This window comes from Gorilla gorilla, chromosome 18, assembly GCF_029281585.2.
Source record: "Gorilla gorilla gorilla isolate KB3781 chromosome 18, NHGRI_mGorGor1-v2.1_pri, whole genome shotgun sequence".
Taxonomy (NCBI): Eukaryota; Metazoa; Chordata; class Mammalia; order Primates; family Hominidae; genus Gorilla; species Gorilla gorilla.
Genome location: NC_073242.2, coordinates 100,164,036 through 100,191,596, shown reverse-complemented (window position 1 = coordinate 100,191,596; position 27,561 = coordinate 100,164,036). Strand labels below are relative to the sequence as shown.

At 53.5% G+C, this 27,561-nt stretch overlaps 1 protein-coding gene across 1 annotated transcript in view; it reads left to right on the top strand.

Moving 5' to 3' along the window:
• VAC14 (VAC14 component of PIKFYVE complex) overlaps positions 1 to 27,561 on the top strand; it is a 114,012-nt gene that overhangs the window by 63,976 nt on the left and 22,475 nt on the right. Inside the window, exon 14 of the mRNA XM_004057923.5 lies at positions 5,862 to 5,994. Within this exon, the coding sequence (XP_004057971.3) occupies positions 5,862 to 5,994 (133 nt within the window). The remainder of the gene's footprint in view (positions 1 to 5,861; positions 5,995 to 27,561) is intronic.

Below are 27,561 nucleotides of genomic sequence, written 5' to 3'. Positions count from 1 at the left end.
ATCCCACTCTCCTGGGCCCCTCAAAGAGAGCCTGTCTCCCGAGACACACAGCCAGGTTGTGGGCCCCCCTCTCCCTCGCCCCCCGCTGCAGCAGCTGCCCACCATCTACAGGGGGCTGTGCCTCAGTGGCACCCCTGAGTAAAACCGCTGAGGTCCTCGGAGCGCAGTGTTGGAGGGCGTGCCCTGAGCTGCCCTGTCCCGGCTCCCACTTTCCTCATGTGCCTGCAGCACCCAGCCCAGGACCCTGCTTACAAGAGCAGATGAGCCAGAGCCAGAGGTGGGCGGAAGAGCAGGCAGCAGTGAGGCGGAAATCAGCATACTTGAGGGGCCCATTTCTCCTGTAGTCACCCTCCCGGGGCGAGCTTGTTCTCTCTCCACCCATCTCCTCCTCCTGAGCCTGCAGCCCTGCCTCAGAGAGCATCTCAAGCCAAAGGGCAGCTCAGATCAACAGAGTGGCTGGGGGCGATGGGGGCCACTGAGGCTGGGAAAGAGCGAGCAGCCCCCACCCTGTCCTGCTGAGCACTGAGGCCTTTCCCATCCCTGTCCAGCCCGCCCTCCCTGCCCCTTCAAGTGTGGCCCCTTTCCCCACCTCCCCTGCTGGGAAAAGACTGCCCTGCTCAAACCTGTGGTCTCAATGCAGCCCCTCCCAAGGCTCCCAACCCTGTCTTGGGGAGGGCAGAAAGTCTTTAAGCCGTGGGAGCACTGTGAGGGCTGAGCTGCACTCAGCTGAGGATGTGAATCGCTTGCTGCAGCTTCTCGCAGCTGTGACACTGCCCTCCTCCTCCCTTCCACTAAGGGCCTCAGCTCCAGGGTCCAAGGGGCAGCCTGGACATTGAGAGTCCATTTGGGGTCCACACTAGGGGCTGTGGCTAAGGAGACCAGAGTTGTGTCCAGAGCAGCCCAGGCCTTCTCTTCTGCCATCTTTAGCCAGACTGTCAGTGGAGAGATGGGCTGATCTCCCTCCCCAGATGTGTGGGGGTCACAGGTGGCCCCCCTTCTTCCTCAGAGCATCCTGATAGAGCACTGTGAATTTGTGCCAGAAATGAAATCTCCCCACTCAGACATTTCAGACCAGCCCCCAGACATCCATTCTGAGACTCAGAATGAGAACAGTCTGCCCTGCGCAGTGCTCTGCGCTATGGGACACTTGCTAATAAAAAGGAGCCCCCATGTATTGAGTGCAGACTGTGCAGCAGGCTCTGGACCCGGCACATTACATGTTTTTATCTCATTTAATAGGGGCTCTTACTGCACTCACTTTACAGATGAGGGTACTGAGGCTTAAACACCATGCTCAGTGCTTCCTAGTGCCCCTGTGAGGCTGGAACGGCTCCGCACCTCTCCCCACTCCAAACAAGCACCTGGGAGAAGCTTGCAGTGAACTGGGTGCCTCCAGTGTGGGCAGCATGAAGCCAGTGCCCTCCAGCCCGGCCACCACGGCCTACCAAATTCATCTCCTGAGGGTGGGAACAGTGAGGCAGGGCTGTCTCAACAGCTGCCTCTGCAGCCACCTCTTTAGAGATCAGCCCCCAGCTGGGCCTGGGGTAACTCGATCTATAACAATGTGACACTTGATTCTGCAAACAGCCCCTTTGGGCCAGGGAGCAGAGACTCTTTGCCATTCCAGAGTCACTCAGGACCTCCCAAGCCAGGCTGATTCAGGCAGGGACCCAGCACAATGCAGTCCAAACAAGAAGTGGAATGAGGCCTTTCCTTGAACTGGCCTTCTCACTCAGGGCTCCTTCATGCCGCTCACGCGAGCTGTCTAGGAGGTTCTTGGGATTGAGGATGCTACAGTTTGGAGGTGTGGCTCTTGGTGAGGAATCCCTTATAGAGTGATTCACAGCTGGGAAAAACAGCACAGAAAAACGCCTTTTCTAGACCCAGCCATCTCCCCGGAAGGACCATGAGAGGACATACAGGAAGTCTGAGCTCAGCAAAAAAGACGGAGCTCCTGGGAGGAGAGTCTTGCTGCTGCTTCCTGCCCGCTGGCATCAAATACAGTCAGTCTGTCCAGACGCCTCCGTGAGATTCACTTGGAATACTCTGGATGGTTCTACACATTCTTGTTTTGTGCTTTGGGCTGATGCTTCTGGGAACATCTGATGCTTCTGGCCACATCTGATGCTTCTGGCCAAGTTTGGTTCCCAGATCCTCCACATCCTGCCTATCTTGTGCTTGTGCCTGGCCATTTCCTCACTGGTCCAGGGAGAAAGTGATGGCTCCCACGCAACTTCTGGACCAGAAAGGGGCCAGCCTGGAAAATGATGGTCCCAGATGCCTCTGTTGGCCGCTCTGCATCCCCCAGTGTCCTCCCTGGGTTTCCAGAGAGCTGCGGCCAGGTGCTGGCTCCATAGCTCTTCACAGCGTCATTTCCCGCATCCTCAGTCTCAGCTTGGCAGGACCTGGGTTTCCGTCTTTATGCCATCTTCTGTCCTCCTTCATAGCAAGGCACCACCTCCTAATCTGTGAGCCCCAAACATGTCCGAACATTAGTGCCGAAGAGACAGGCAGCCTGGCAGAGCTGCAAAGGACATGGGCTCTGAAGACCAGCTGCCTGGGTCAGCAACTCTAGCACTCGCCAGCTATGTGACTTTGGATCATCCTTACCCAAATTCACAGCTCCTCTGTGTATATAATGGGAATGGGAATGGTGCATATTTTTCAAGTGTTTTTTTTTTTTGTTTCTTTGTTGGTTGGTTTTTAGGGTGTTAGATACTATGTGTGAAGGGTTTAGGCAGGTCAAGCACATAGTAGGTGCTCAATAAATGGTAGCTATGAATTGGCCATTAAGATATCATGTTATACTGGAACAATTAGATATCCATATGCAAAAGGATTTAGACCCTTTCCTCACACTGTATATAGAAAGTAACTCATTTAGACCAGAGACCTAAAATATATCAGCAAATCTTTATGACCTTAGATTAGGTAATTTCATAGCTATGACACCAAAGGCACAAGCAACCGAAGAAAAAATAGACACATTGGGCTTAATCAGAGTTAAAAATTTTGTGCTTCAAAAAATTTTTTTTAATAAAAAGAGGCTGGGCACAGTGGCTAATACCTATAATCCCAACACTTTGGGAGGCCAAGGCAGAAGGGTCACTTGGGCCCAGGAGTTTGAGACTAGCCTGGGCAACATAGGGAGACCCCATCTCAAAGAAAAAATTTAGCTGGGTGTGATGGCACACGCCTATAGTCCTAGCTACTTGAGAGGCTGAGGTGGGAGGATTGCTTGAGCCCAGGAGTTTGAGGCTGCAGTGAACTGTAATCACTTCAGTGCACTACAGCCTGGGCAACAGAGCAAGACACTGTTTATTAGGCTGTTCTTGCATTACTATAAAAAAATACATGGCTGGGCGCAGTGGCTCACACTTGTAATCCCAGCACTTTGGGAGGCCAAGGCAGGCAGATCACAAGATCAGGAGATCGAGACCATCCTGGCTAACATGGTGAAACCCCACCTCTACTAAAAATAGAAAAAATTAGTCAGGTCTGGTGGCACACGCCTGTAGTCCCAGCTACTTGGGAGGCTGATGCGGGAGAATTGCTTGAACCCGGGAGGCGGAGGTTGCAGTGAGCCAAGACCATGCCATTGTACTCAAGCCTGGGAGACAAAGCAAGACTGTCTCAAAAAAAAAAACAAAAACAAAAACAAAAACAAAAAAACCTGATTGAGAGTAGGTAATTTATAAAGAGATTTAATTGGCTTACAGTTCTGCAGGCTCTATAGAAAGCATGGTGTTAGCATCTGCGTGGTTCCTGAGGCGGCCTCAGGAAGTTTACAATCATAGTGGAAGGCAAAGGGGCAGCAGGCAGAGGAGGCCAAAGCAGGAGCAAGAGAGTGAGAGGAAGGTGCCCCACGCTTTTAAACAGCCAGATCTCAGGAGAACTTGCTGTCTCAAAGATAACACTAAGGGGATGGTGCTAACCCATTCATGAGAAATCCACCCCCACCATCCAGTAACCTCCCACCAGGCCCCACTTCCAACACTGGGAATTAAATTTCAACATGAGATTTGGGTGGAGACAAATAATCAAACTATAGTATCACCCTGTCTCAAAAAAAAAAAATCAACAGAATGGGAGAAAATACCAGCTGATGAATGGACAAACAAAATATAGAATAGCCATATTCCATATTTTGGAATATAAAGTGGAATATTATTCAACCCTAAAAATGAATACAGAACTGATACATACTACAACATAGATGAACCTTGAAAACGTGCTGAGTGAAAGAAGCCACCTACTGCTTAGTTCTATTTATAGGAAACATCCAGAATAGGCAAATCCATAGAGACAGAAGGTAGATGAGTGATCGCTAGGGGCCGTGGAAGTGAGAATGGTGAATGACTGCTAATCAGTATGGGGTTCCTTTTGGGAGTTGATAAAAATGTTCTGAAATTAGTGGTGATGGCTGCACAACTTTGTGAATGTCCTGAAAACTACTGAATTGCACACTTTAGAAGGATTAACCTTATGGTATATGGATGATATCTCAATAAAGCTGTTTTCTTTTTAAAGATGTCCTGCCTCGGGCCGGGTGTGGTGGCTCACACCTGTAATCCCAGCACTTTGGGAGGCCAAGGCAGGTGGATCACCTGAGGTCAGGAGTTCGAGACCAGCTTGGCCAACATGGTGAAACCCCACCTCTACTAAAAAAAGAAATTACAAAAATTAACTGGGCGTGGTGGCGCATGCCTGTAATCTCAGCACTCAAGAGGCTGGGACAAGAGGATAGCTTGAATCCAGGAGGCAGAGGTTGCAGTGAGCCAAGATCACACCACTGCACTCCAGCCTGGGCAACAAACCAAGACTCAGTCTTAAAAAAAAAAAAAAATTCCTGCCTCAGGCACAGTGAGTGAGGATTCCTTCCATCCCTTGGTAACTCCTTTCACAGAGCTGTGGAGGTTGGCATATATCAGAAGGGATGTCCAGGGAAGATACCAACGGGCATACAGATACGCTACCCCAGACCATCCAAGTATTCCATCAGCCCTTCCCTTGTCCCCTTGGTGCTGGGTACTTTACCAAGGGGCATGTGTGCAAGGGAGGTCTGGAAGGGATGGTGGTATCTGTACCTCGGTGTGTTTTCTAGCTGGGACACACGTCAGAGACATTTGTGCTCCTGGTTAGAAAGTCACCTCAGGCTTTGAAAGTTTTCAGAGTTCTATCCTAAAAGAGCATCTTTGCCTGAGGATGAGGAAGAAAGAACTTTTGATTTCAAAAGTAAAGTTTAAAACACTTTGTAACATTTGTCAGTGTCTGCTGTCCGTAATTGAGTGGCTGTGCGCATCATTCCTTTTCCTCAGGTCATATTAGGAAAGGAGCTTGGCTTTTGCCTCTTGTGGGTCCATCAGTTTTGTTGACCATTGAGCCACAATGACTGGACTCACTGACACAAGTACCTTAGCCATTTATTCTCTTTGACTTCTTGTTTGTCCTTAATGGCCCAAATAGATCTCGAGTGTATTTCATTTACTGGGATAATGAGTAGAGTTTGTTTTTTAAAAAAAATCATAGCACCTAGCAGGGTCTTATACACATGAGATGTTCACTAAGTGGTTTAGGCTTGGATGAAAGGGTGGACAGTAATGGGATTTTTTTTTTTCAAGTTACGAGTAGGACTTTAACTAGTGGGCATTTTTGCAGTAAGCCAAGTTGTAGTTGCTTGTGCAGACTTGCCTTTTTCTCTGTTGCTCCATGGCTCTTGATTAGAGATTTTCCCTCATCTTGTTATAACACCCCCCACACACATCTTTTTGGCATTTATAGTTGTTTATATTCTGTGTGGATCTCATCACCCTGTGGACACATAATCAGAATAAATGCTGGCTCTATCCCTTTCTCTACAGGTACCAAAGGCTTAGAATGTTCTCCTTCCACTCCCACCATGAATTCTTACTTTTATAAGTTCATGATCAACCTTCTCAAGAGATTCAGCAGCGAACGGAAGCTCCTGGAGGTCAGAGGCCCTTTCATCATCAGGTCAGCCTTGGCCGCGCGCTTTCTCCTCTTCCTCCCACGGCCCCGGCTTTTCACTTTCACGCCATTCAAGTGTCAAAGCAGCCACCTTCTCTTTCCCTTCTCTCTCCTCCTTTTCCTGACCTTTGGATCTGTTCTTAAAAGAAATGAAGAAGGTTGCCCCTTCATACTGGTTGCTGATGCTTCTGACATGAAACAGACAGGTCAGTGTTGATGTTTTTCCGCAAAACTGAATTCATTTTTTGCTTCCTGAGTTACTATCTTCCCCTGAGGTGGAATAGCCTCTTATTCAATGCCATTGTCAGGCTTTTGGAGAGGAAAGGAGGTGAGCCAGATGGCGTGGGACATGGGGCTGTGCTCCAGGCCCAGCCCCCAGTGCGGGATTTAGCCAGGCTTGGTGGAGCCAGGCTCCTGAGTCATGTGAGCCCAGCCCAGGATGGTGCCAGGGCACCAGCCCCAGAGGCTGGAGGCATCTAGAACTGTCATCAGCAGCAGCATGGCTGGGGCTGGTCTTTTGCCTCCAACTCAGCTCCAAGAAGTAGCAGAAGAGTGGCCCAGTGTCACCCTCAGCCTGGTGAAAGCTAGAGCAGGGCACAAATTCCTCCAGCTTCTACACCAAAGCCAGGTGGAGGAGATTTCTAGAGTAGTCTGTATGGCCCTAGGTGCTGTCCAGCCGTGGTTCTCAGCCCTGCATGTTAGATCACTGGAGAGGCTTTACAAAAAGATGCCTTATACAAAATTAGCCAGGTGTGGTGGTACATGCCTGTAATTCCAGCTACTCAAGAGGCTGAGACACATAAATCGCCTGAACCCGGGAGGTGGACGTTGCAGTGAGCCGAGATCACACCACTGCACTCCAGCCTGGGGGAAAGAGCAAGACTCTGTCTCCAAAAAAAAAAAAAAAAAAAAAAAGCCTGGGCCTCCCTCTGATGAGTGAAATCGGAACCCCTGGGGTGATGGGGTTATTAAAGTGGTCTGGGGTGCTTGGGGACTGAGTAGACTACCGACTACCATGGTCTGGAGGTCAGGAGTTGAAGGAGTCCCGGCAGGGGCCTAGGCTGTATGGGGCTTGAAGGCAAGAAAGAGCCTGGGGAGCTCATCTTGCTGTAAACTAATAAGCAGCTTCAGCCTGTGGGCCACAGTGAGGATCAGAGACCTTACTCGGGTCGGCGCGGAGGCACTGACAGGGCTTGAGCAGGGGATCAGTGTGACTGGATTTCTGGCTTGAAAGACAACTGTTGCTGGGGCGAATGGGTTGGAGGGGCTGAGGTGGAGCCAGCTGGGAGGCTGTTGTCCAAGCAGAGACTGTGGCAGCTTGTGAGGGGGATGGGAAGCCGCAGCCGGATTCGAGAATGAGGATTCGAGACTGAGTAGGAAGTAGATTTGTCTGGTGACTGATGTGGAGAGAGTGAGGGGAGAGGGAGCTGGGAGTGTCAGGGTGTCCAGGCCTCTGGTTTGGGCAGCGGGTGGATGGCGATGCCAGTCCCCGAGGTGGGAGCCCCGGAAGAGTGGCAGGGAGTGAGGAGGGGGTGCATGTTTGAGTTTGAATTACTTTGGGGACATCAAAAAGAAGGTATTGAAGAAGTAGTTTGCTGTACCAGGCTCTCCAAGGGGGTACCGAGGCCCAAGATACAATCTCGAAATTGATGGCATAGTCATTCATTCATTCATTCATTCAACAGATGTTTACTGAACACTAACTCTGTGCAAGGGACCATTCTAGATGGTTCTGCACTTGTGGAGCTTTCATTCTTAGGGAGTTCTTAAGAAGAGGTAGAGTGAGAGGGAAGGGGTCTGAGGCTGAACCCTACGTGTTCCAGACTGTAATGGTTGGGGAAAGAAGGAGAAGCCAGAAAAGGAGACTATGACGAAGGGCCAGAGAGGTAAAGGAAGCAGCCGAGCAGGGAGATGGCAGGAGGCAGTGAGGGAGGTGAGACCCGGGGATGGTCTGCTGCAAGCCGCTGCAGGAGCCTGAATACTGCTGGGGGAGTTGAGGGAGTGGAGCGTACAGGAGGTGACCGGCCAGCTCAGGAGCTGAGGTGGAGTTGAGGGCACCCTGGGGATGGGGCTGCAGAATTGCGTTGTGGGAGAGGACAGGCCTGCCTGACCAGAAAGACAAAGAGCAGGACCACAGTGGGGGACAGGGGCTTCTGATGGTCTGGCCACCAAAAGGATGCCCCTGTGATAGTGGGGAGGCTGTCACCACCCTCTTGCTTCTCTGGGCTCTTCTAGAGCAGGGCTTCTCGAACTCAGCGCCGTTGGCATTGGAGCCAGATAGCTCTTCGGGATGGCAGCTGTCCTGCGCCCTGTAGGATGTCAGCAGCATCCCAGGCCTCTGCCCCCTGGATGCCAGTAGCACTTGCATTCACCCAGTTGGGACCGTCTGAAATGTCTCTAAACATTGCCAGAGGTCCCCTAGGGAGGAGAATCACCCCAGTTGAGAACCACCGTGTCAGAGAGACAGAAATGGATTCTTAACCTTCATTGGCCGAAAGAGGAAGATTTCCGTGGTGTTTCTTCCCATCACGTTGGCCAGTTTCAGGTAGGGAATTGAGGTAGAGGTTAGCTATGGTGCAAGAGGCCCCCCCCACCAGGAAAGCAGCGGAATGTTCCCACAAGAGTGACAGTTAACATCATGTGGTTTTCCAAATTGCAGAGGCATCAGTACTCCTGATGAGCTCTCCTTGCCTGGACGACTTTCAGGGAGTCAGTGGAAGGAGAGGCCTTTGGAGGAGGAATCTATAGCTAGCGTCCCCTCTGGAGAACTGGGCTGAGGTGGGTTTTCCACCCTGTCTCAGCCCCACATGACCAAGACGCATGGCGAGAAGGAGTTTGGGGTAGTAACCAGCATCTCCAGGCTACATGGAGCAGAAGTGCAGGCCCCATGGGCATGCTTGCATGCCCTCCCCACCCGCTCAGGGCCTGAGGCTCTGTGAAGCTGGAGGCCAGCCCACTGCCATGTTCCCAGGTGCAGACTCCAGGCCAGGGAGGCTTTGCTTGCTTTGCAGTGCATCTCCTGGGCTTCCTGGGCTCACGGGAATCATCATTTTGCAGAAGGGAAAATAAGAGGAAGTAACGTGCCCACTGGGCTGGGCAGGAGCTGCGCTGCAAACTCCTGCACTCTGCTAATTCAGCAGCCACCACTTTGTCCCTTCTGTGTGGGAGTGCAGAGCCTGGTGCCGTGAGAGGCCCTGAACATCCTGCGTGCCAGGACCACCTGAGGCCCAGCTCCTCAGTGTGCTCAGGAGCTGGGCCAGTGGGTCCTCCCTTCCCATCCTCCAGGGTCTCAGTATGGCGATTGCTTGCTCTTCTGGGGCTCAAACCTGTCATGGGCCACACTGGGTTCTCAGTGGAAATTGAGGCTGGCCTCCAGGCCTCACTCCCACCCGAACAGCCACAGAAGGTCTCTTAGCCATTGGCGTCCCCACTAGAAGCCCAGTGGGCTGGGACAGAAGGAACCTTGTGGCTAGGCCTTTCACAGAGGACTGGGTCTCTCCTAGTCCTTCACGCGGTTTCTCCAGACTGCTGTCCCCCAAAAGCAGCACCCACACCTGTCAATGTGCATCCTGACAGACAGCCACCTGGCCCAGCTGGTTCGGGAACCTGCTGCCCGCTCTGCCAGCACACCAAGCCATTGTCAACCAGCCCCAGGGTTGCAGGCCCAGCCACCCAGTCTGGGGGCACACACAACATCTGACATGGAAAAGGCCCTGCAAACATGTGGCTTCCTCCATCCTCCCCATGCTCTTGTGGGGGGCTGAGGCCCTTCCAAAGAGCTTTGTTGAGGTGGAGGGGGGGTATCCACCTGCCCTCCTGCTTCTCCATTGCACTTCCTTTTCTCCTGCGATGACTTTAAAGAGGGGCATCGTTGGCTGGGTGCAGTGGCTCATGCCTGTAATCCCAGCACTTTGGGAGGCCGAGGTGTGCGGATCACGAGGTCAGGAGTTCGAGACCAGCCTGGCCAACATAGTGAAACCCCGTCTCTACTAAAAATACAAAAATTAGCCAGGCATGGTGGCACATGCCTGTAATCCCAGCTACTCAGTAGACTGAGGCAGGAGGATCGCTTGAACCCAGGAGGCGGAGGTTGCAGTGAGCCGAGATGGCACCACTGCACTCCAGCCTGCGCGACAGAGCAAGACTTCGTCTCAAAAAAATAAATAAAAATAAATAAATAAATAAAGAGAGGCATCGCGATGGTTCTGCAGATGCTGGCATGAAGCCACAGGCCTGATGAGGAGCACAATGATTTCTTAACCCCCTCTTTAGCTGTTAGGCAAACTCTAAGTTGTTCTTCTCAGCCTCCAAGATTGCTCACTGAGAAAGAAAAGAAAGAGATTCTTCTGGCCAGCAAGTGAAAAGCTGTTCTTTTGGCAGGAGTGTGTTTAGCTCTGGGACCTGGAGCGGCTGCTATAGAAAGACAGAGGCATCGGGAGTTCTTGAAGACACACATCTGGTGGGGGTTCTTGGCATTGAGGAAGATGCATGATTTCCCTAAAGACCCTGGGAGCGTTTCCTCTTCCCCAGGCAGCTTTCCCAGGCCGCACCTCCATGTCGGAGTCAGTGAGGGTGAGAACGGGGTACCCAAGCTCCAGCCAGGCTTGAGTGGGTTGGACTCCCTGTCGGTGTCCACACAGCCTCCTTTTCTGGTAGACATAACGGTTGAGATGCGTGTCAAGGTGAAGCCAATGGCTTTAAAACCTTCATTTTTCAGCCAGCTACTCTGGCTCCAGGCCCTTTCCTTAGCAGCAGGGAGTTGAGGCCAAGCTCACAGATACAGCGAAGATGGTGACATGTGCGGTGGGGTACTGTACCCCCACTCCCTCCACAGGACTCTGCAGGACTAAGGCAGATGAGCCTCCTGAGGCACTCGTTTGGGGCTCAAGCCCCAATTCCTCCCATTTTTAACTGTGTGACCTGTTTCCAAGGCCTTTCTGCTTTGTCTGTGACACAGCGATGATGGTGCCTGCCGTGTCATAGTGTGGTGGGGTTATATAAATGGCGCATGTCTCAGCCCCAGTGCTGGCTGTGTCTGATAAAGCGGGGCTGTTGTTCAGCCTCCCCACAGGGCTTGTGCTTCCCAGGGTGGTCTGTGGAGGGAGAACCACACCCCTGAGGGGATGAAATCATGGCACCTTCCGTGCCGAGAGCTGGCTCCAGTGCACCGGCCCTGTTGCCCCAGTGCCCAGGGCACCCACCAGCGGCCCGGCCCGGCTCCGCTAAAACAACTCTGCCCGGAGTAGGTGTTGGTGTGCGTTGCCTTCCCCCGGCCTCTTCCCACCCTCCATGCTAATGCAGGCAGAACAAGCCCAGGCCTTGTCTCCCCGTGAACCATCCACTTATACTCAGTAGAAAGGAGAGGAGGGAGAAAACCCAGCCTCTTTGATAAACTGTGATATGAACTCCAGCGTGACCCGACAGCTGTGATCTTTACAAGGCCTGCTTCTGTGCTGGGAAGCGAGCAAGTCTGAAGACAGTCGCTCTGCCTGCCAACACGGCCCTCCGGCCAGCCGCGCTTTGGCTTCAGCGACTGTGCATTTTTCCCCTCCTCTTCCTCCCTGCCGCCTTGCAGAGAGGACTGGCGGAGAATGCTTGCATCTGTAATGAGCCACTGTATGCGGTGAATGCCAGGGCCTGACCCGAACCGGCCCAGTTAATGGTAGATGAGGTCCGAGCCACCTCCCAGGGGAACAGGGCACTCCTCAGATGAGGTGGGCATTTGGAGAGGATGGGGCCCACAAGGGAAAGGAGGAAGCAGTCATGGGACTTCTTTCATGAGATCCTGACCCAGAGAAGCCCAGCAGCAAGGCTTCCAGTTCATTCTGGGCCTCCTCTCACCTCTGCTACAGACAGGCGTGGCAGCCTGTCCAGCTGAGCAAATGCTCAGTCCCTAATATGTGCCTCTGCTACTGCCCCTCCCCAGTGTCCTGGGTTTGCATAAGAGCCCTTGTGTTGGGAAGAGGGCGAATAGGTGGAGTGGGGAGCTGATTGGTCACTGAGGGGGTGGGGGGCCGGGCAGCCGCTAGAAACTGGACTTGTTTTTAATTGTGGGGCATGGGGGAAGGGCCTGAGAAGAAACTCTCTTTCATGCCGTAATTGGGAAATTCCACTTTGCTGGCCTCGTGCATTCTGCCCTGTGGACAGGGCCCTTGGCTGGGGCCAAATCACCAAGGTGTCCAAGGCCACCCGCCGTCTGCACCACTGGCGCCCCTCCCAAGCCCAGCTCCCACATCAGGACGTGTCATCCCCCGCAGCTGCCGAATCTCGAGTCCATTTGGCATCAGGACCCCCTCCTCACTCTGTGAGTCTTTGTGTGTGCCCCCTCACCTGCCTGGAGGCATTGGCCCGGCCCCCAGAAGCCCATTGTGCTGGTGCTAATGGATGGCAAATTAGAGTGAAGTGGCCAGACCAGATCCCTGTTTGCCTCTGGCCCCAGCTCACAAGCTAGAGCTCCTAGGCGGCCCCACTCTTCCTCTCACCCTTTTAATGGATTGCGTTCATTCGTTCGGGATAAAAATAAATTGCTGTGGCAAATGTGCGCCAACCTAAGTCTGCTTGCTAGAACAGGCCCTGATCCACCTACCCAGAATGCAGATGGGTTTTGATCTTTCATAGTCTGTAGCCGTATCGATTGGGCCCCCAGCTGAGGGGAGGGAGACAGGACATTGAACAGGCAGGAGGAATTCTTCCACAGAGCTTCCTGCTTCCCTCTCAGCAGAAGCTTCTCTTCTTGCTGGCTTGAGTTGTCTGTCCAGCTCCTTGTGTGAATCTTCTGGAGCTTTCCACAGCCGTTCCCCGCCCAGGGGCCAGGGCTGAAGTGTTTTTGTCGCCATGCAAGGGACGCAGAGGAGTGTGTGCAGCAGGAGCCGCTTTACACAACCGGCTCTCGGCTTCTCATCTCCTAATTAGAGACCCCTTCGCAATGGGAATGGCAGGGGGACCCAGGAGGCCCGAGAGGCCCAGTCTGACACACAGAAAAGATTGTTGGGAGAAAAAGAGTGCTGCCCTCCCAGGTGAAAAGATGACCTTGTGAGGTGCAAAGTTCAGGGAGTCCAGAGAGCCTGGCCCAGCCTGCATTCCATTGTTCCCTAGTCCATGGCAAAATGACCAGCGTCCCTGCACCTCACAGAACCATCGGAGGTTGTTCCCTGTTGACCCAGAAGTGGCTGGAGATGGAGTGGGGGGTGGTCCTGGCCTTGCTCTGCCTCCTCCAAGCAGTCCCCACAGTGTCATACACACTGGCACTCCCTGTAACAAGGGATGGCTTTTCTCCTGCAAAATGGATACCACATGTGGCGGGCCTTGCTAGACCAGGCTGGGATGAATTAGGTCTGACCTGGGGTATGAGGGGAGTAGAGGAAATGCTGGCCAGAGGGAGCCCTGCACAGTGTGCCTAGGGGGCCCAAGAGCCTCAAAGGGGTGGCATTTTGGTGTTCGGGGGGTCCACTGGGCTTTGAGCAGGGCTGGTGGGAGGAGACTAGAGGTCACAGGTGAACTTGGCAAGAGGTGGCCATGTGTCCTTCAGGGTGACCCCTGTCCCTACAGCCCAAGCAGCCATGCTCCCACTGAATCAGCGGTCACCCCCACTTCCAGGAGCCCCTGTGATGGAGGGGAGGACCCAGCAGCAGATTGGTGGGAAAGCTCCCCTCCTCGGTGGCCACCACACGGCACACGTGGTCAGACCCCTCATCAAGTTCACGCTGGCCCCTTGCTAGTCTTTCACTAAAAGCATGTTCTTTGTTGTCTGCACACCTGAGAAGCATCACCTCCCCCAGCCCCATAGCTCAGGCAACCAGCAGGGCTGGTAGGGTGATGGTCAGGAACAGTTTTCAGGGGCTGAGAACTTGATAATGAATTTCTTTCTGAAGCTTGAGAAGTTGTTTCTAGATGGGACCTGCAGTATTCTCTGGATCTCACTATTTAGACTTCACCTAAGGATGCCAGGAAACTTGGAAAGATTTGACATTGGTCACTCCAGCAGCTTCGTTAATTAACAAGTAGCTAATGTGTACCATAATGTGGTATCATTTATTTATTTTGTGAGACAGGGTCTCACTCAGTCACCCAGGCTATGAAGGGTGACTGGGCTTCATAGCCAGTCACTGGGCTATGTGGAGTGCAGTGGCACAATCACGGCTCACCTCGCTGTGACCTCCTGCCTCAGCCTCTCAAGTAGCTGGGACTATAGGCACACACCACCATGCCTATTATTTTTTATTTTGGAGTAAGAGGAAGTCAGTTATGCATTTTTCTTGCACTTGGTAAATCTTTTTTTTTTTCTTTTGAGACAGGGTCTCACTCAGTCACTCAGAATCAAGTGCTGTGGTGCAATCTCAGCTCACTGCAACCTCCACCCACCGGGTTCAAGCAGTTCTCATGCCTCAGCCTCCCGAGTAGCTGGAATTACAGGTGTGCACCACCATGCCTGGCTAATTTTTGTATTTTTAGTAGAGATGGGGTTTCACCATGTTGGCCAGGTTGGTCTCAAACTCCTGACCTCAGGTGATCCACCCGCCCCAGCCTCCCAAAGAGCTGAGATTACAGTCATGAGCCACCTCACCTGGCTACATTTTTTATTTTGTTGTAGAGATGGGGTCTCACTATGTTGCCCAGGCTGGTCTTGAACTCCTGGGCTCAAACCGTCCTCCTGTCTTGGCCTCTCAAAGTGCTAGGATTACAGGCATGAGCTACCGCAGTCAGTCAGTATCATTAAAAAATGCATATACAGTGGTAGGTTTGGAACTGGCCCCTAGAAGCCATTTTCCATCCTCTGCCTCCTTGGGCCCTGCCTGCATCTGAGCCAGGACAGACAAATGTGGGTGCCCTTTGTCTTCAGTGTATTTAAACACCGAGCGTGTCTTGTCCATCGTTGTAGAATGCGTTTCTCAGGAAGCTCTTTCTCTTGTCCTGGTGTCCTTTCAGCGTGTTTCCCTGGGTTGCCCTTGGACAGCCCCGTGCGCTTCTCCCTTCTCTCTCCACATGCGATTTAACAGAGTCACGAAGATCACAGAACCCCCACAACCCTGGCCCCGTCACAGAAACACACCCAAAAGGGTTTCTGCTGCATGCGGTTTGTGAAAGGCCGCCCATACCAGGCACCTCTTCCATGGGGAAGGAGAGAGCTCCTGTCTCTGAGCAGGGGTGATGTGGCCCTCGGAGGGGCCTGGCCTGGGGGACCCATGGCACAGAATTCGCCTCACATGGCACTCGCCACCCTGCAAGGGAGCATGCAGTGCCCGGGGAAGAGTCCTGGGTGGGCCAAGTCCACTTCATAGCCCAGGCAGGGATGGCCACCAAAGCGGCTCTTGGGATCTGAGTGGATGAGGGAGTTTTCTGTAGTTCAGGGCTCAGATGCAGTGAGTCCCAGGAGAGTGGGGGCCTTGGGTCATTTGCCGTTGTCCTCGTCATTGTTCCATCTTTTAAAGGCACCTGTGGCACCTGAGCATCTGCCCTCATCCCCAGTCCTAGGTTCTCAACTGTGGCATTGGGAGGTGATCTGCAGGGTACTGCATAGCCATCCAAAGACCCCAGAGCTGAGGTGCCCTCCACCAGGCCTGGGGTCCTGTGCTCCTGTGCTGTGGGGAAAGAGGGAGTGATGGCCTGATGGTGAGACCGATGTGGGGGGACACGCCTGCCATGAGCACCATCACACGGCCCAGAGGACACATGCTATCCAGGACTGGCACCATGGGATTCACCTAACCCTGTCTGCAGAGCAGCGCCAGATCCGCCCGCCTGCAATCCACAGCTGGAGGGGCCTGGAGGGTTCGTGTTCTGCAGCCCAGAGAGGCACAATGGCTGTCCCATGCAGCAGACGGGGACAGAGCTGAGACGAGAGCCACGTCTCCTGATCTGCACACACCAGGACAGGACCTCAGACCTGGCAGCCAGGGGCTCAGCCTCATTAGAGAGAAGCCGGGCCCTCCCATGGGGTCGCCATCCTACCCAGGGTTATTTAGCCTGAGGAAAATCCCCACAGAGACATCTCCTGATGTGACGCCATCCTTGTCCTCCTCTTCCTTCTCTTCTTCTCCTCCTCTGCTTCCTCTTCCTTCCTCCCCCTCCTCTTTCTCGTCCTCATCCTCCTTTTTCCTTCCCCACCTCCTCCTCTTCCTCTTCTTTCTCCTCCTCTTCCTCGGCTTCCTGTTTCTCCTCTTCCCTTCCTCCCATCCCCATCCCCAGGGCTCTCATCCCTGCCCGGGATGGCTCCCACTGACTCCACCCACTCAGGCAGAGGTGAAGCACCAAGTCAATCTATACGTCCTTTCTGGCTTCCTTCTAGGCCCCAGCCCCACCATGCCGGCCTGTCCCTTATTCTGGCCCACTTCTGGTCTCTAGCCGGCATACTCTCCCAGGAGCTCCCTGGCACTTTGATGGTGAACATCTCTCCAGGTCTGAATCTCCCTTTTGACTCTTGCTCAACAGGACATGTGTCACCACCTCTTCTCAGGGATGTGGTTTTTCCCCTGGCTTATCGCAGTGGCTCGCATCATCCACTTTGGCCTCTTTGAAGCCAAGCTGAGATGATTCAAGTGCACTCAAGTCAGCGCTCATTTTTTCTAGTCCTCCACCAGTCTGTTTTGAGCCCCGTCTCTCACTTTTTCGCAAGCTGCTTCCTTAAGTGCTAAGTTTTGTGTCTCTTTATTCCCTCAGAAGGGGTGTGACCTGCCCCGGCCCCAGTCTTGAGCTCCAGCTCCAGACCACATGGGTGGATAGCCCCAACATGGGGCCATCGGGGCCTCCTCAGTACCCCAGGAGAGCATTTTCTTCCACCTGATTGTGGCACTTGTGTCTCCGTTTCACCATCCACCTCGTCATCAGTAAACCTGTGTCCTCAGATGGGCCCTTCTGCCCCCAGGCTTGCTATTTGCATATCCACTCCTTTCCCTCTGAAGGAAGAACAGTCATCCAAACTTGACAACTCCCAGCCCTTCCCACTGCTTCAGAGAGGAAGGTGCCTTGGAAGCTCCACCGCGCCGGAGACACTGTCTTGTTTTCAGCTTGGTCTTGCCGTCTCCCCGGGAAGCATTCCCCCTTTCTTACCACATAACACATGCTTCAGCACCCCAGATGTGTCTTCTTTCCTCGTCCTGATCAAAGCGGTGTGGCAGCCTCAACTCCCTCCAGGCTCGATGCCTGGATGTCTTTGGTGACTGTAAATTTAAAGAACGTACTATTTGAAAGTGCACAAATCATGAGTGTGCTCATGTAAATTTTCACTAACTGTGACACCAGGGAATGAGCCCTCTGATCAAGAAATAGAACATTTCCAGCACCAGAGAGGTCCCTTTCACATCTCCTGCAAGTGACAGCCCCTCCCCGCCTCCCTCAAGTACTGACTCCAACACAAGAGGTTCATCTTGCCTGGTTTTGAGCTTCATATAAATGGAACCGTACAGCTGGTGCTCTTTTCGCAAAGCCTGGCTTCTTTGGATCCACATTGGGTTTGTGAGATTCGTCTGTGTTGGATGTCACAGTAGTTCACATTTCCATGGAATATTCTGTATGACGATACCGTGATTTATTTATCTCTTCTAGTATTGATGGGCATGGGGGTTATTTTCGGTTTCACACTATTATGGATAATGCTTTCTTATGTGCCTTTTGATAAACATATAGACACATTTCTATTAGGTATATACCTAGGAATTGCTGGATTGGCAAGCAGACATACCATGGGCTTGGGGAGGTACTGTCCAAAGTGCTTGTGCCAGCTTCCACTCCCGTCAGCATTGTGGGAGAGTTCCAGTTGCTCCACATCCTCACCAACACTTGGTATCATCAGTCTTTGATTTTAGCCATTCTGATTAGGGGTACAGTAGTATCATCTTGTGGTTTTAATATGCATTTCCCTAAAGACTAATGAAGTTGAACAACTTTTCATAGCTTAGTGGCCTTTTGGATATCCTCTTTTGTGACGAGTCTGTTCAAGTCTCATTTTCCCTTTGAGTTTTTGGTGTTTTTCTTATTGATTTGCCGAAGTCCTTTGTATATTCTGAATCTGAGTCTTTCTCAGTTGTATATACTGTCATTATCTTCTCCTACCCTGTGGCATGCCTTATCACTCCCTTAATGATGTCCTTTGATGAACAGACATTCTTCATTTTTAACCTAGTCCAGGTAATCAATTTTTCTTTACAGTTAGCATTTTTTTTTGTTTTCTGATGCTTTTTCGGGGAATTAGGAGCTCATGGAAACATACCCATGAAGCCGCCTGTTTCTGAGTGATGATTGTTCCGCATTCCCAGTAAGTGGATGCTGAGCATGATCCACCTGGAATCGAGAGGTGTTTTCTCTTAATTCTTGACAGAGTCTTGGAAACCAGCTAGTCCAGCCTGTTTGTGCTTTGTAAAAGCAAAGTTTCCTAGCCATCCTACCAGCCCTCCCGACCTGCCAGAATCCAAGGGGCTTCTGCGGCAGCCAGGCCAGCGGTGGTCTGCAGCCTGGAGCTGGGAACCACTAATCTTACTGTATTGGGCAGCACCCTTTGGGTGGCATGTGGTAGGAACCCAGGTCAAAGGCACCAAAATGAGCAAAGGAACTTCACTGGCCTCTGTGTCCAGACCAAGACCAGGGTCAGCAAGATCTCTGCAGTCTTTGTTTGAGGTCAGCCATGCTGTTTTGGTCTCTTTCAAGTGGCAGAGACACGGCCACCACATCGCCTGGGCATTGCATCCCAGCCAGTCATGATCCAGAGGGAAGCTCTGATTGGCCCAGACAGGGCCAGTGGCAGGGAGGTGGGGCTGAGGGGTGCTGTGAGTGGCAGCCCTAACAGAACCCCACGTGGAGTTGGGGAGCAACAGCACACCTAAGGAAAGGGGTCACTCTTCCCACGAGATGCTGAGCCAGGAGAACCACAGGGGCTGGCCATGTGGCTGCCTTCCCAAGCATAGTTTTCTTTGTTGTTTTTTTTTTTTTTGCTTGTTTGTTTTTTTAAGAAGGAGTCTCATTCTGTCACCCAGACTGGAGTGCAGTGGCGCAATCTTGTCTCACTGCAAACTCTGCCTCCTGGGTTCATGCCATTCTCCTGCCTCAGCCTCCCGAGTAGCTGGGACTACAGGCGCCCACGACCACACCCGGCTAATTTTTTGTATTTTTAGTAGAGACGGGGTTTCACCATGTTAGCCAGGATGGTCTCAATCTCCTGACCCCGTGATCCGCCCGCCTTGGCCTCCCAAAGTGCTGGGATTACAGGCGTGAGCCACCGCACCCAGCCCCAAGCACAGTTTTCTTAAAAGAGAAATGCAGACGGGGATCATCACTATCTCCTCCTAATCCCTGTGAGACTGAGTGACGAAGCATATGGAAAGTGCTTAGGAGACAGCCTGGCACCTAGTAACTTGTGCACTCAGTACCAGAAGCAACTAGTAGATAACTGTGAGGAGCCGAGGAGGCCCCGGGGTGGGCAGTGGCTGGTCACAGAGCCAGGCTTGGCCCAACTGCTCCCTCGGGCTCAGCTCCTGGAACGCAGGTGTTCTGGGGTTGACTCACTTTCTCCTGTTTCTAGAGAAGAGTAAGAGAGAAAGTTATAGAGTCATTCAGATGAATACTCAAGGCCGGGCGTGGTGGCTCATGCCAGTAATCCCACACTTTGGGAGGCCAAGGCAGGCAGATCACTTGAGCCCAGGAGTGCAAGACCAGCCTGAGCAACATGGTGAAACCCTTGCCGCCCTACAAAAAAAGAGAAATATAATTAACTGAGCATGGTGGCATGTGCCTGTGGTCTCAGCTACTCAGGAGGCTGAGGCGAGAGGGAGGCTTAAGCAGAGGTTGCAGTGAGCTGAGATCGCACCACTGCACTCCAGCCTGGGTGACAGAGTGAGACCCTGTCTCAAAAAAAAGAAAAAGAAAAAAATGAATACTCAAACCCCAGCACTCTCCCGTCTTCTGTCCCCCAACCCACCCAGCAACTAGCTCTTGTCCAGTTCTGTGCAGTCAGGACTCTGGACGGCACATGGCAGAAAACCAATTCTCACCCTTACAGGAAGAAAAACAAAGGTATCAATACTATTCAGTGTGCCGATCTATATCCAGAAAATACATTCTATACTTTTTTAAAAAAAGAAAAATAAAGGTAGTGTGCAGGCAGAGGCGAGGATGGGCTCATTTAAAACTAGAAGTTCAAGGCTCAGGCCACCTCTTGTCCTCAAGTCCTCCTCTCCCCCGCCACAGCTGGCTCTTCCTCCTCCATCTGCCCCATTAGTGGACAGGCCACCCGCTTTGTGGCCAGATGGCTCGCTCCGGCCCTCTCGGCACCCCAGCCTTCAGCACCTGTCCTGGGCTCATGTCCCATGGGACCCATCAGTGTGGCCAGAGTGCGCTGGTGCTGATTGCCCTGAAAAGGGTCGGGTGCCCACCCTCAGACACAGGAGCAGGTGTCATGGGCCGTCATGGTTCTGGAACCAGAATCCAAGGCCATGGACATCAGGAGGCAGAGCCAACAATGGTGTGGACCTGGTGGTCTGGGTTTAAATGCTCACAGAGGAGGAGTGTGAAGCAGGCCCTACCAAGGGCCACCATGGGGGTAACTGAAGGAGTGACTTTTTCACCTCCAAGCAGCCAACTCCTTCCTTCCTGCAGGAAAGTGGGAGGGTGAAGCTGTATATGTGACCCAGTGACCCTCCAGATCCACAGTGGGAGCAGGCAGTGAGGAGGTGGTGGCCGGGTATGGCCTCCAGCTGATTCCTCCTCTGTGGCCTCCTTCCGCCAACAGCACTATTTCTGGAAGCATCCATGCAGGCAGAGCGGATGGGTCTTCTACCCTTTGTCGTGTGTGGAATTGGGAGTGGACGCAGGCCCAGCACCTCATAGCAGGGCCCGCTTGGGGCCCTGTCTCCATACATGTGACCCAGGCCTGGATAGCCGCAGGGCCAAAACTGATCAGAGTCCCAGAGAGTCTCAGTCTGGGAGAAGCCAGGAGGGACCTTATGGGCCAGTTGGGTTCTTTCATACAGAAAGAAACTGAGGCTTTGATTTCTCCTGTAAATATTTACTGCCTGCTGCCTTTGTACGGAGGAGGGCCTGGGCCAGGCCAACATGGGCCCAGCCTCCACAGACCGGGGAGAAGGTATTTCAGGGAGATGGGAACATCTTATAGGGGCTGGACAAGAGCACTGGGGAGTTCATAAGGAGAGAGCTCCCTGGCTGGGGAACAGGGGTCAAAGATTCACTCACTCCACACAGAGGGCCATTCCGCAAATATTCCTGAGTGCCTGGGATGTGCCAGGCCCCATGCCAGCTGTGGCATGGCTCACGCCTCCCCTGGGGCTGCAGCCTCATGGGAGGGGCCCACAGGGACAAGTAACGAAGAAACAGGTGACCTGGTCTTGTGATCCATGCTCTGAAGAAAACACTGGGGGAGGTGGAGGGGGGTCCTCAGGTCAGGCCTGTGAGAAGGGGGGTGCCCCACAGCGTCAGCAGAGCCAGGAAGCTGTGACCTGGATCCGAGGTTTTCTGAAAGCATAAAAGTGCCCTAGTTTTCCCCTCTCCTCAGGCTCCGCTGAAGCTATGCCAAGAATTGGCTTTTAAAGGCTGCCTGAAATGTGGTTTGGAGCCAAAAATCTATAGAGCCAGCGCATTTGTGACCTTGTTGAAAATGCTTACTGAGGAAGAACAAGGGGGTGGGATTTGGGATTTTCTTTTTCCCTTGTAAAATTTAAAAATACATGTATCTGTCTGGTCTGTCCCCACCCCTTCTCTATCCCGCCTGCAGGCCCTCACCTTGGCCCCACAGCCCCGACTCCACCGCATACGCGTCTTCCATTAGCCCACACCTCCCCCATTCCCAATCCCTGGCCATCTCCCGTGCATCAGTAATGAAAAATACCAAGTGGGTAAAAATAAGGAGCCCGGTTATAGCCCTGGAAATTAGGCCACAGCTGTCAGGCCGGGCAAGAGCGCTCGCCTCTCTGAGAATGGAACCGCCGGGAGCAAGAGCTCGGCCCCCTCCCTGTAAGGGTAGATCAGAGTTTCACCCAGGGGGCGGTAGGGCGCTGCTGCTGTGCTGGGCAGGCAGGGGAGCCAGGAAGCGCCATGTATCACTGAGGAACCCTGTCCTGGGCGTCCGTCAGTGCCTGGCACAGTGCCCACCAGTGGGAACACCGCAGTGGGCAGAGCTAGTCCCTGCCCGCCAGGGTTAGTCACGATTGCAAGCATAGCATCGCAGAGTGGTGATGCTTGGTGAAACAGATGTGGGCGAGGGGGTGCCCAGCCTGTTGGGGGGTCTGGGAAAGCTTCTGAAACGTGACATCTAAGCTGAGCCAGCAAAGATGAGTAGGAACTGGTCAGGGAAGGAGTGGGGGAGGTGTTTCTGACACAGCAAGCAGTCTGCTCAGAAGCCCAGAGGCCAGTCCCCACACCCTCTGGGCAACCTGGAGTGTGGCTGGGAGGCCCCTGGTGGCCTCACCTCTGAGGTACCCTGTGAGCCAGTGGAGGGCTGAAGCAGGTTCAGAAAACCTCCTCTCCCTGTGTGAGGGTGCCCAAGTCCCTGAGAGGAGCCTTCAGATAGGCAGTGGGCATGTGCCAGGCTGTGCCTGAGGTGGCTGGCTCACAGAGCTTCCAGTGGGACGGAGGGAAGTGGGGCCCAGGGCTCGCCAGTGGGGGCAGGTGGTGAGACCCTCACTTGTTCACCATGACAGCTGTGGCCCTACACACTCTCCTCTGCCATTAGTCTCGTGAAACACCACAGGCTAGTTAGGAAGCCGGCTCAGGAAGCTGGCTTGACCAGGGTTCTTGCTGCTGTGTCATTCTGGAAGGTTCAGTGCTGCTAGGACAGGCAGTTTAAGCAGATAATCTGGACTAAGTTTAAAACCATCTCGACACCGCAGACATCCCTGCCATGGACTTGTTTGGCTCTTCAGGGTACGCTGGCTTCAGTCAGCTAATGCCAGGTGCCTGTGAACTCGGCCAACTTTCCTTGTCCACTCATTTTTCCTGAGAAGAGTCAGCTTTTTCCTTCTTCTCCCATGAGCTGAGCCCCTCCTTCCAGCCCTTTTCCTGAAGAAGACCCCCACCTACCTCTGTCGGAAGCCCCCTGCCCCCACAGTTGACAGGTTCCTGGAGTCACCTCCATTCCTGCCCTCGAAGCCTGAGCGGCTGTCCCGGTCCAGTTTCTTCTGCTTCTCCTGGGCCCCCCAGTAGCATAGTAATTGGTTTCTCAGATCTTCAGCTGCGTGCCCCGTCTGTGAATATTTCCCAGTCCCTGACCCTCGCAGGAAGACCCGTCTATGATCTTACCCCTGTGGGGATCCTCAGGGGAGAGAGATGATGGAGAGATGACTGATCCTTCCAGTCTCTTCTCTCATTCCTGCCAGTGATGCCTAAAATAGAGAGCAAAAATGCCACCTCTCTGCCCCAGCCCCCTCCCCGACCCCCGCAGCCCAAGGTCGCAGGCCCCCAGGATGGGCCCTGGGCCTGGTAAGCAAGCAGGCCACAGGAGAGGGGCGCTGGAGCAGCTGCCGAGTGCCCTGTTTCCAGCAGCTGCAGAGATTTGTATCTGCAGTTACCGCTCCTGGAGGGTCACAGCCTCCGTTTCATTTTTGTGGTGTTTGGAGAAGAGTTCAAGCCTCTCTCCACGTATACACAGGCCCACAGGCCCAGGTTCGGGCTTCCCACAGCCAGCTAATGGGTTTCTAGGAGAGAAAAGATAGCAATCAAATATGTGCCCACAGGCTGGGCGTAGTGGCTCACGCCAGAATCCCAGCACTTTGGTAGGCAGAGGTGGGTGGATCACTTGAGCCCAGGAGTTCAAGACCAACCTGGGCAACATGGCAAGACCCCATCTCTACAGAAAAAAAAAACAAAAACAAAGATGCTCCTGAGCAGGACAGTGGGGAGCCCAGGAGGCAAGTGCTCTGGGTTGATAGAGGGGCCCAGAGGAGCAGACATCTGACTCACAGTGGTATGGCCTCTGGGGAAGGTGCCACCCTAAGATTTCATCATCTGTGTCCCCTCAAGCCTGCCCTCTTCCACGTCCATTCCCCTGGCCATTCTTGACTGGGCTCTTCCCTACCCCCAGGGGAAGGACATCTGGAAAGGCAGCCCGAAACCCTTTGTACTTTAATTGGAAGAAGGTGGGAGCCTGAGGCAAAGGTGATTCAAATGGTGGTCTTCAGGGCGGAACTGTGGTCAGCATTTCCATCCTCAGACCCCGCTCTATGCTGGTGGCTGCAGCGCGCCCGTCATAGCCAGGCTGTTCGCGCACGGTAGCTTTTTTGCTCTAAGTGGAGATGGGGGCTTCGTCTCCATTGATAAGACTTTCCTCATCTGCTGGCGATTCTATTTTAGGAGAAAGCCTCCCCCTGTAGTAGGCACTCCTGCCTCAAAGTGGAGCCAGGCCTTTTTTTTCATGCTTGTATTATGCTAATCACTCCTTGCAAGCAGGCAGACTTTGTAGGAGGTTTGCCTGGTTTTAGATGAAACATACGCCTTTGAAGCAAAGAGCCACCGTAGCTAAAAATACCTTTTCCCGGCTGTTGATCCTCTCATTTGTAAAATGCATGTTTCCATTGTTAAACCTGCAGCAACCCCTCTAGAGAGGAAAGCTCCACTATCGTGGCCAGGCTGGAGCACCCATGCCCTGGGGAGGTAGCACCTTCCCCAGCCCTGCCCGTGGGCTCCACCGCCAAGCCTCTCCAAGAAGGAGTCCAAGAGAAGCACACAGAGGATTCTCAATACTTTATTTTCTGTTTAGAAATATTAAACCACATAAAATAAAAACTGAAATAATGCAGAATGGTATAGCAGTAAATGGGAAAGACCCCTGACCACCTGCCACCTCCTCCCTCAGAAGTAGCCTCTGGGTCTCAGCTTGGTGTGTTTCCTTCTGCAGTCCTTTCTGTGCATTTATCAGCCTGAGGCTCGGTCTGGTGCTGGTTTGGCAGCAGTGGTCTCTGGACTCGGAGAGCTCTGCAGCTTGCCCAGGTCCACCGCCTTCACTGTCTTTGTGCAGAACACATCTCCCTCTGGATCCTGAGCCCGGCTAGACACTGCCTCTACGCTCCCAGCCTGAGCCCAATGGCTCAGGGTCACTGTCCCTCCCCACGGAGGCTGCCATATCCCAGTATTAAATCGTCCACCTGCCTTTCTCTGTCGGTGGTTACCTCGTGTCTTTGCTCAGAGGGGCAGTGGCGTGATCCTGGTGGGGAGTGGAGGGAGCAGGCCTCTTGCCCACCAGAGCAAGTTCTGCTATAGGGCACCTCGCCTGTAACCCAGAGCTAAGACTAAGACATGTCCCCTCGGGCGACTTCCAAGGATGCCTCATGTCTGGGGCCCTCTTATTTCTCACGCGTTTAATCCAGGGAAGATTTCCTGGGCTGGCAGGGAACATGTGGATGAAAAGCCTATTTCATCCGTCTTAAAATTCTCTGAAAATGGCTGATCACAAAAGGAATTTTTTCAGCCTCCCGGGAGGGGGTGGGGGAGGGTACAAATAGGAGAACCCCTCCCCTTCCATTTGGCCAAGAATAACTGAAGGAGCCCCCTCCCAGCCATGCTGTGGCCCACCACTACGGCTGTGGCACCTCCATCCTCCCAGTCCTTTGAGACTCTGATCTTTTTACCGGCCTCTCAGAGTCCTCAGTGAGGCTGCTCTGATATTTGCTCTTTGTTACCACTGGTGGGTATTCATGTTTAACTTCTCATCCTGTTTCCTGACACTTATCTCGGTGCTCTTTAAGTGGGCACTTATAAAGCCTAGAGAAAGCCATCTCAGTTCATAAAATTTCACAAAACCCCTGGACTAAAGATGTGAAGACAAGAAAGGCACTCATGGCTCTAGCTCCTAATCACAGCCAGAAAGGCAGGAATGGCCCATGCCCAGGGCAGCAGCTGTGAGCTGTGCTTCCTCTCGGGGTGCTGGGGCTATGCAGGTGGGCCAGGCCACATGGCTGTCAGGAGGCGAGGAAGAGTCCCAGCACAGGTCTTGCCCAAGAGCTGACCTCTTTATCTTTCTGTTTGAACAGAGGAGGCCAGGGCTGTGCACAGCAGGCTCGGGACTGTGAAGGTAGAGACCAGCAGGGAAACAGTGAAATGCCAAGCAGAAACGTAAACCAGGACCCAGACTCTGCACAGGCGGGGGTGGGGCCTCAAGAAGGCAAGTGTCAGGGCCTTCCGCCTAGAGCTCCAAGGCCGAGCCAGGCCCTGCTGCCACCCATCCTCTCAGACTCCTGCCAGAGTCACCTCCTTCCCTCAGGAGGGCATCGCCATGCCTGAAGCGATCGGGCCTGGTGAGGCAGTTGCAGGCAGCAGGTCTCTGGCCGCCCCGGAAGCTTGTTGAGAGTACAGATCGTGGACCTCCTGGAGGTGAGGCCCACGCGTGGTCCATGCATACAGCCAGGCTCTGGGGTCCCTCAGTTAGGGTATTCCTGGCTTGAGGGACCCTCCTTGTTCTAGAGGGTAAATGCACAGCCTTCTGGGTGGATGAGGACACTGATGGGACAGGGGCTGGCGGCTCCCCGCTGAGGGACGTGGAGCTGAAGCCATGCGCATGGCGCCCAGGGCAGAGCACTCGAGGTGCCCCCAGAAACCAGAATGGCAGCCCCTGGCCGGAACTCCTTCAGAGCGCAGGAGGTCCTTTGAAGGAAAGTTGCCACGGGAACACGAGAGACTAGTGAATCACTGTAATCACCCAGGGCCCATGACCAGGAGGACAGCCCATCTGGTTAAATAATTTGGGGGAGGGAAATGTTGACACGGGGCTATGGCCATATGAACACTGGGGCTGCTGGACCCAAGTTGGGCACGTGGCTTCAAGGCCAGAGGGGCCGAGTGTGGGCCCCGCCGAGGCCTCCGTGTCTTGGTCCAGCACCGACGAGGCAGAAGGGGAGGCTCACCATCTGTAAACTGTGGAATACGCAGCAGCTGGAGTGCTCCCTGTCCTGGAACAAAGGGACTAGTTTGGGAATCGTCGCCTGAAGTAAGGGAAAACAAACAGCTTGGTGATCAGAACACGGGCAAGGGGCGTTGCCAGACATTGTTGGGGCCGGAGTAGCTCTGGCCACCTTACTCGGGTCCCAGCACTGCTGTCCCTCACCCGCCTCATTCCTCACAAGTCCCCCCGCGGTTTGCAGGGGAAAATGGCAGAGATGCAGGGATGCCTTTCCATTACCTGTCCCAAGACAGACTCAATCTCAGAGGACCCTGTGTGAGGTCACATGCCACAGGGTGAAGGGGTGTCTCTGCCCTGGGCATACAAGCTGCAGGGAATGGGTGGGAAGGGGAGCCAGCCAGGGAAGGGAGGTCTGTGTCCCTTGCAGATGCCACAGAGCATGGGAACATGTTCATGGGAACATGAGCGCCAGGTCAGAAACCCAAGTTCTGACCCCTCTGTGGCCCTGGCTGTGTGGCCTGGGACCAGTCCTTGGCTTCAGTTCCTTCCTGTCCCATGCGGGTGGCAGGGGCATGCAAGGGCAGGCAGGGCCAGGAAGCAGCGTGCCAGGCGGTGGCGGCCTCCTCGTGGGCAGGGCTGGCCTCCACGGGGGCAGCTGAGCACATCCTCAGGAGGGAATCCTGCTTAGAGGGTTCAAGCCCAGAGGGCTTCAAAGGGAGAGAAAGGTTACAGCTGCAGTTCTC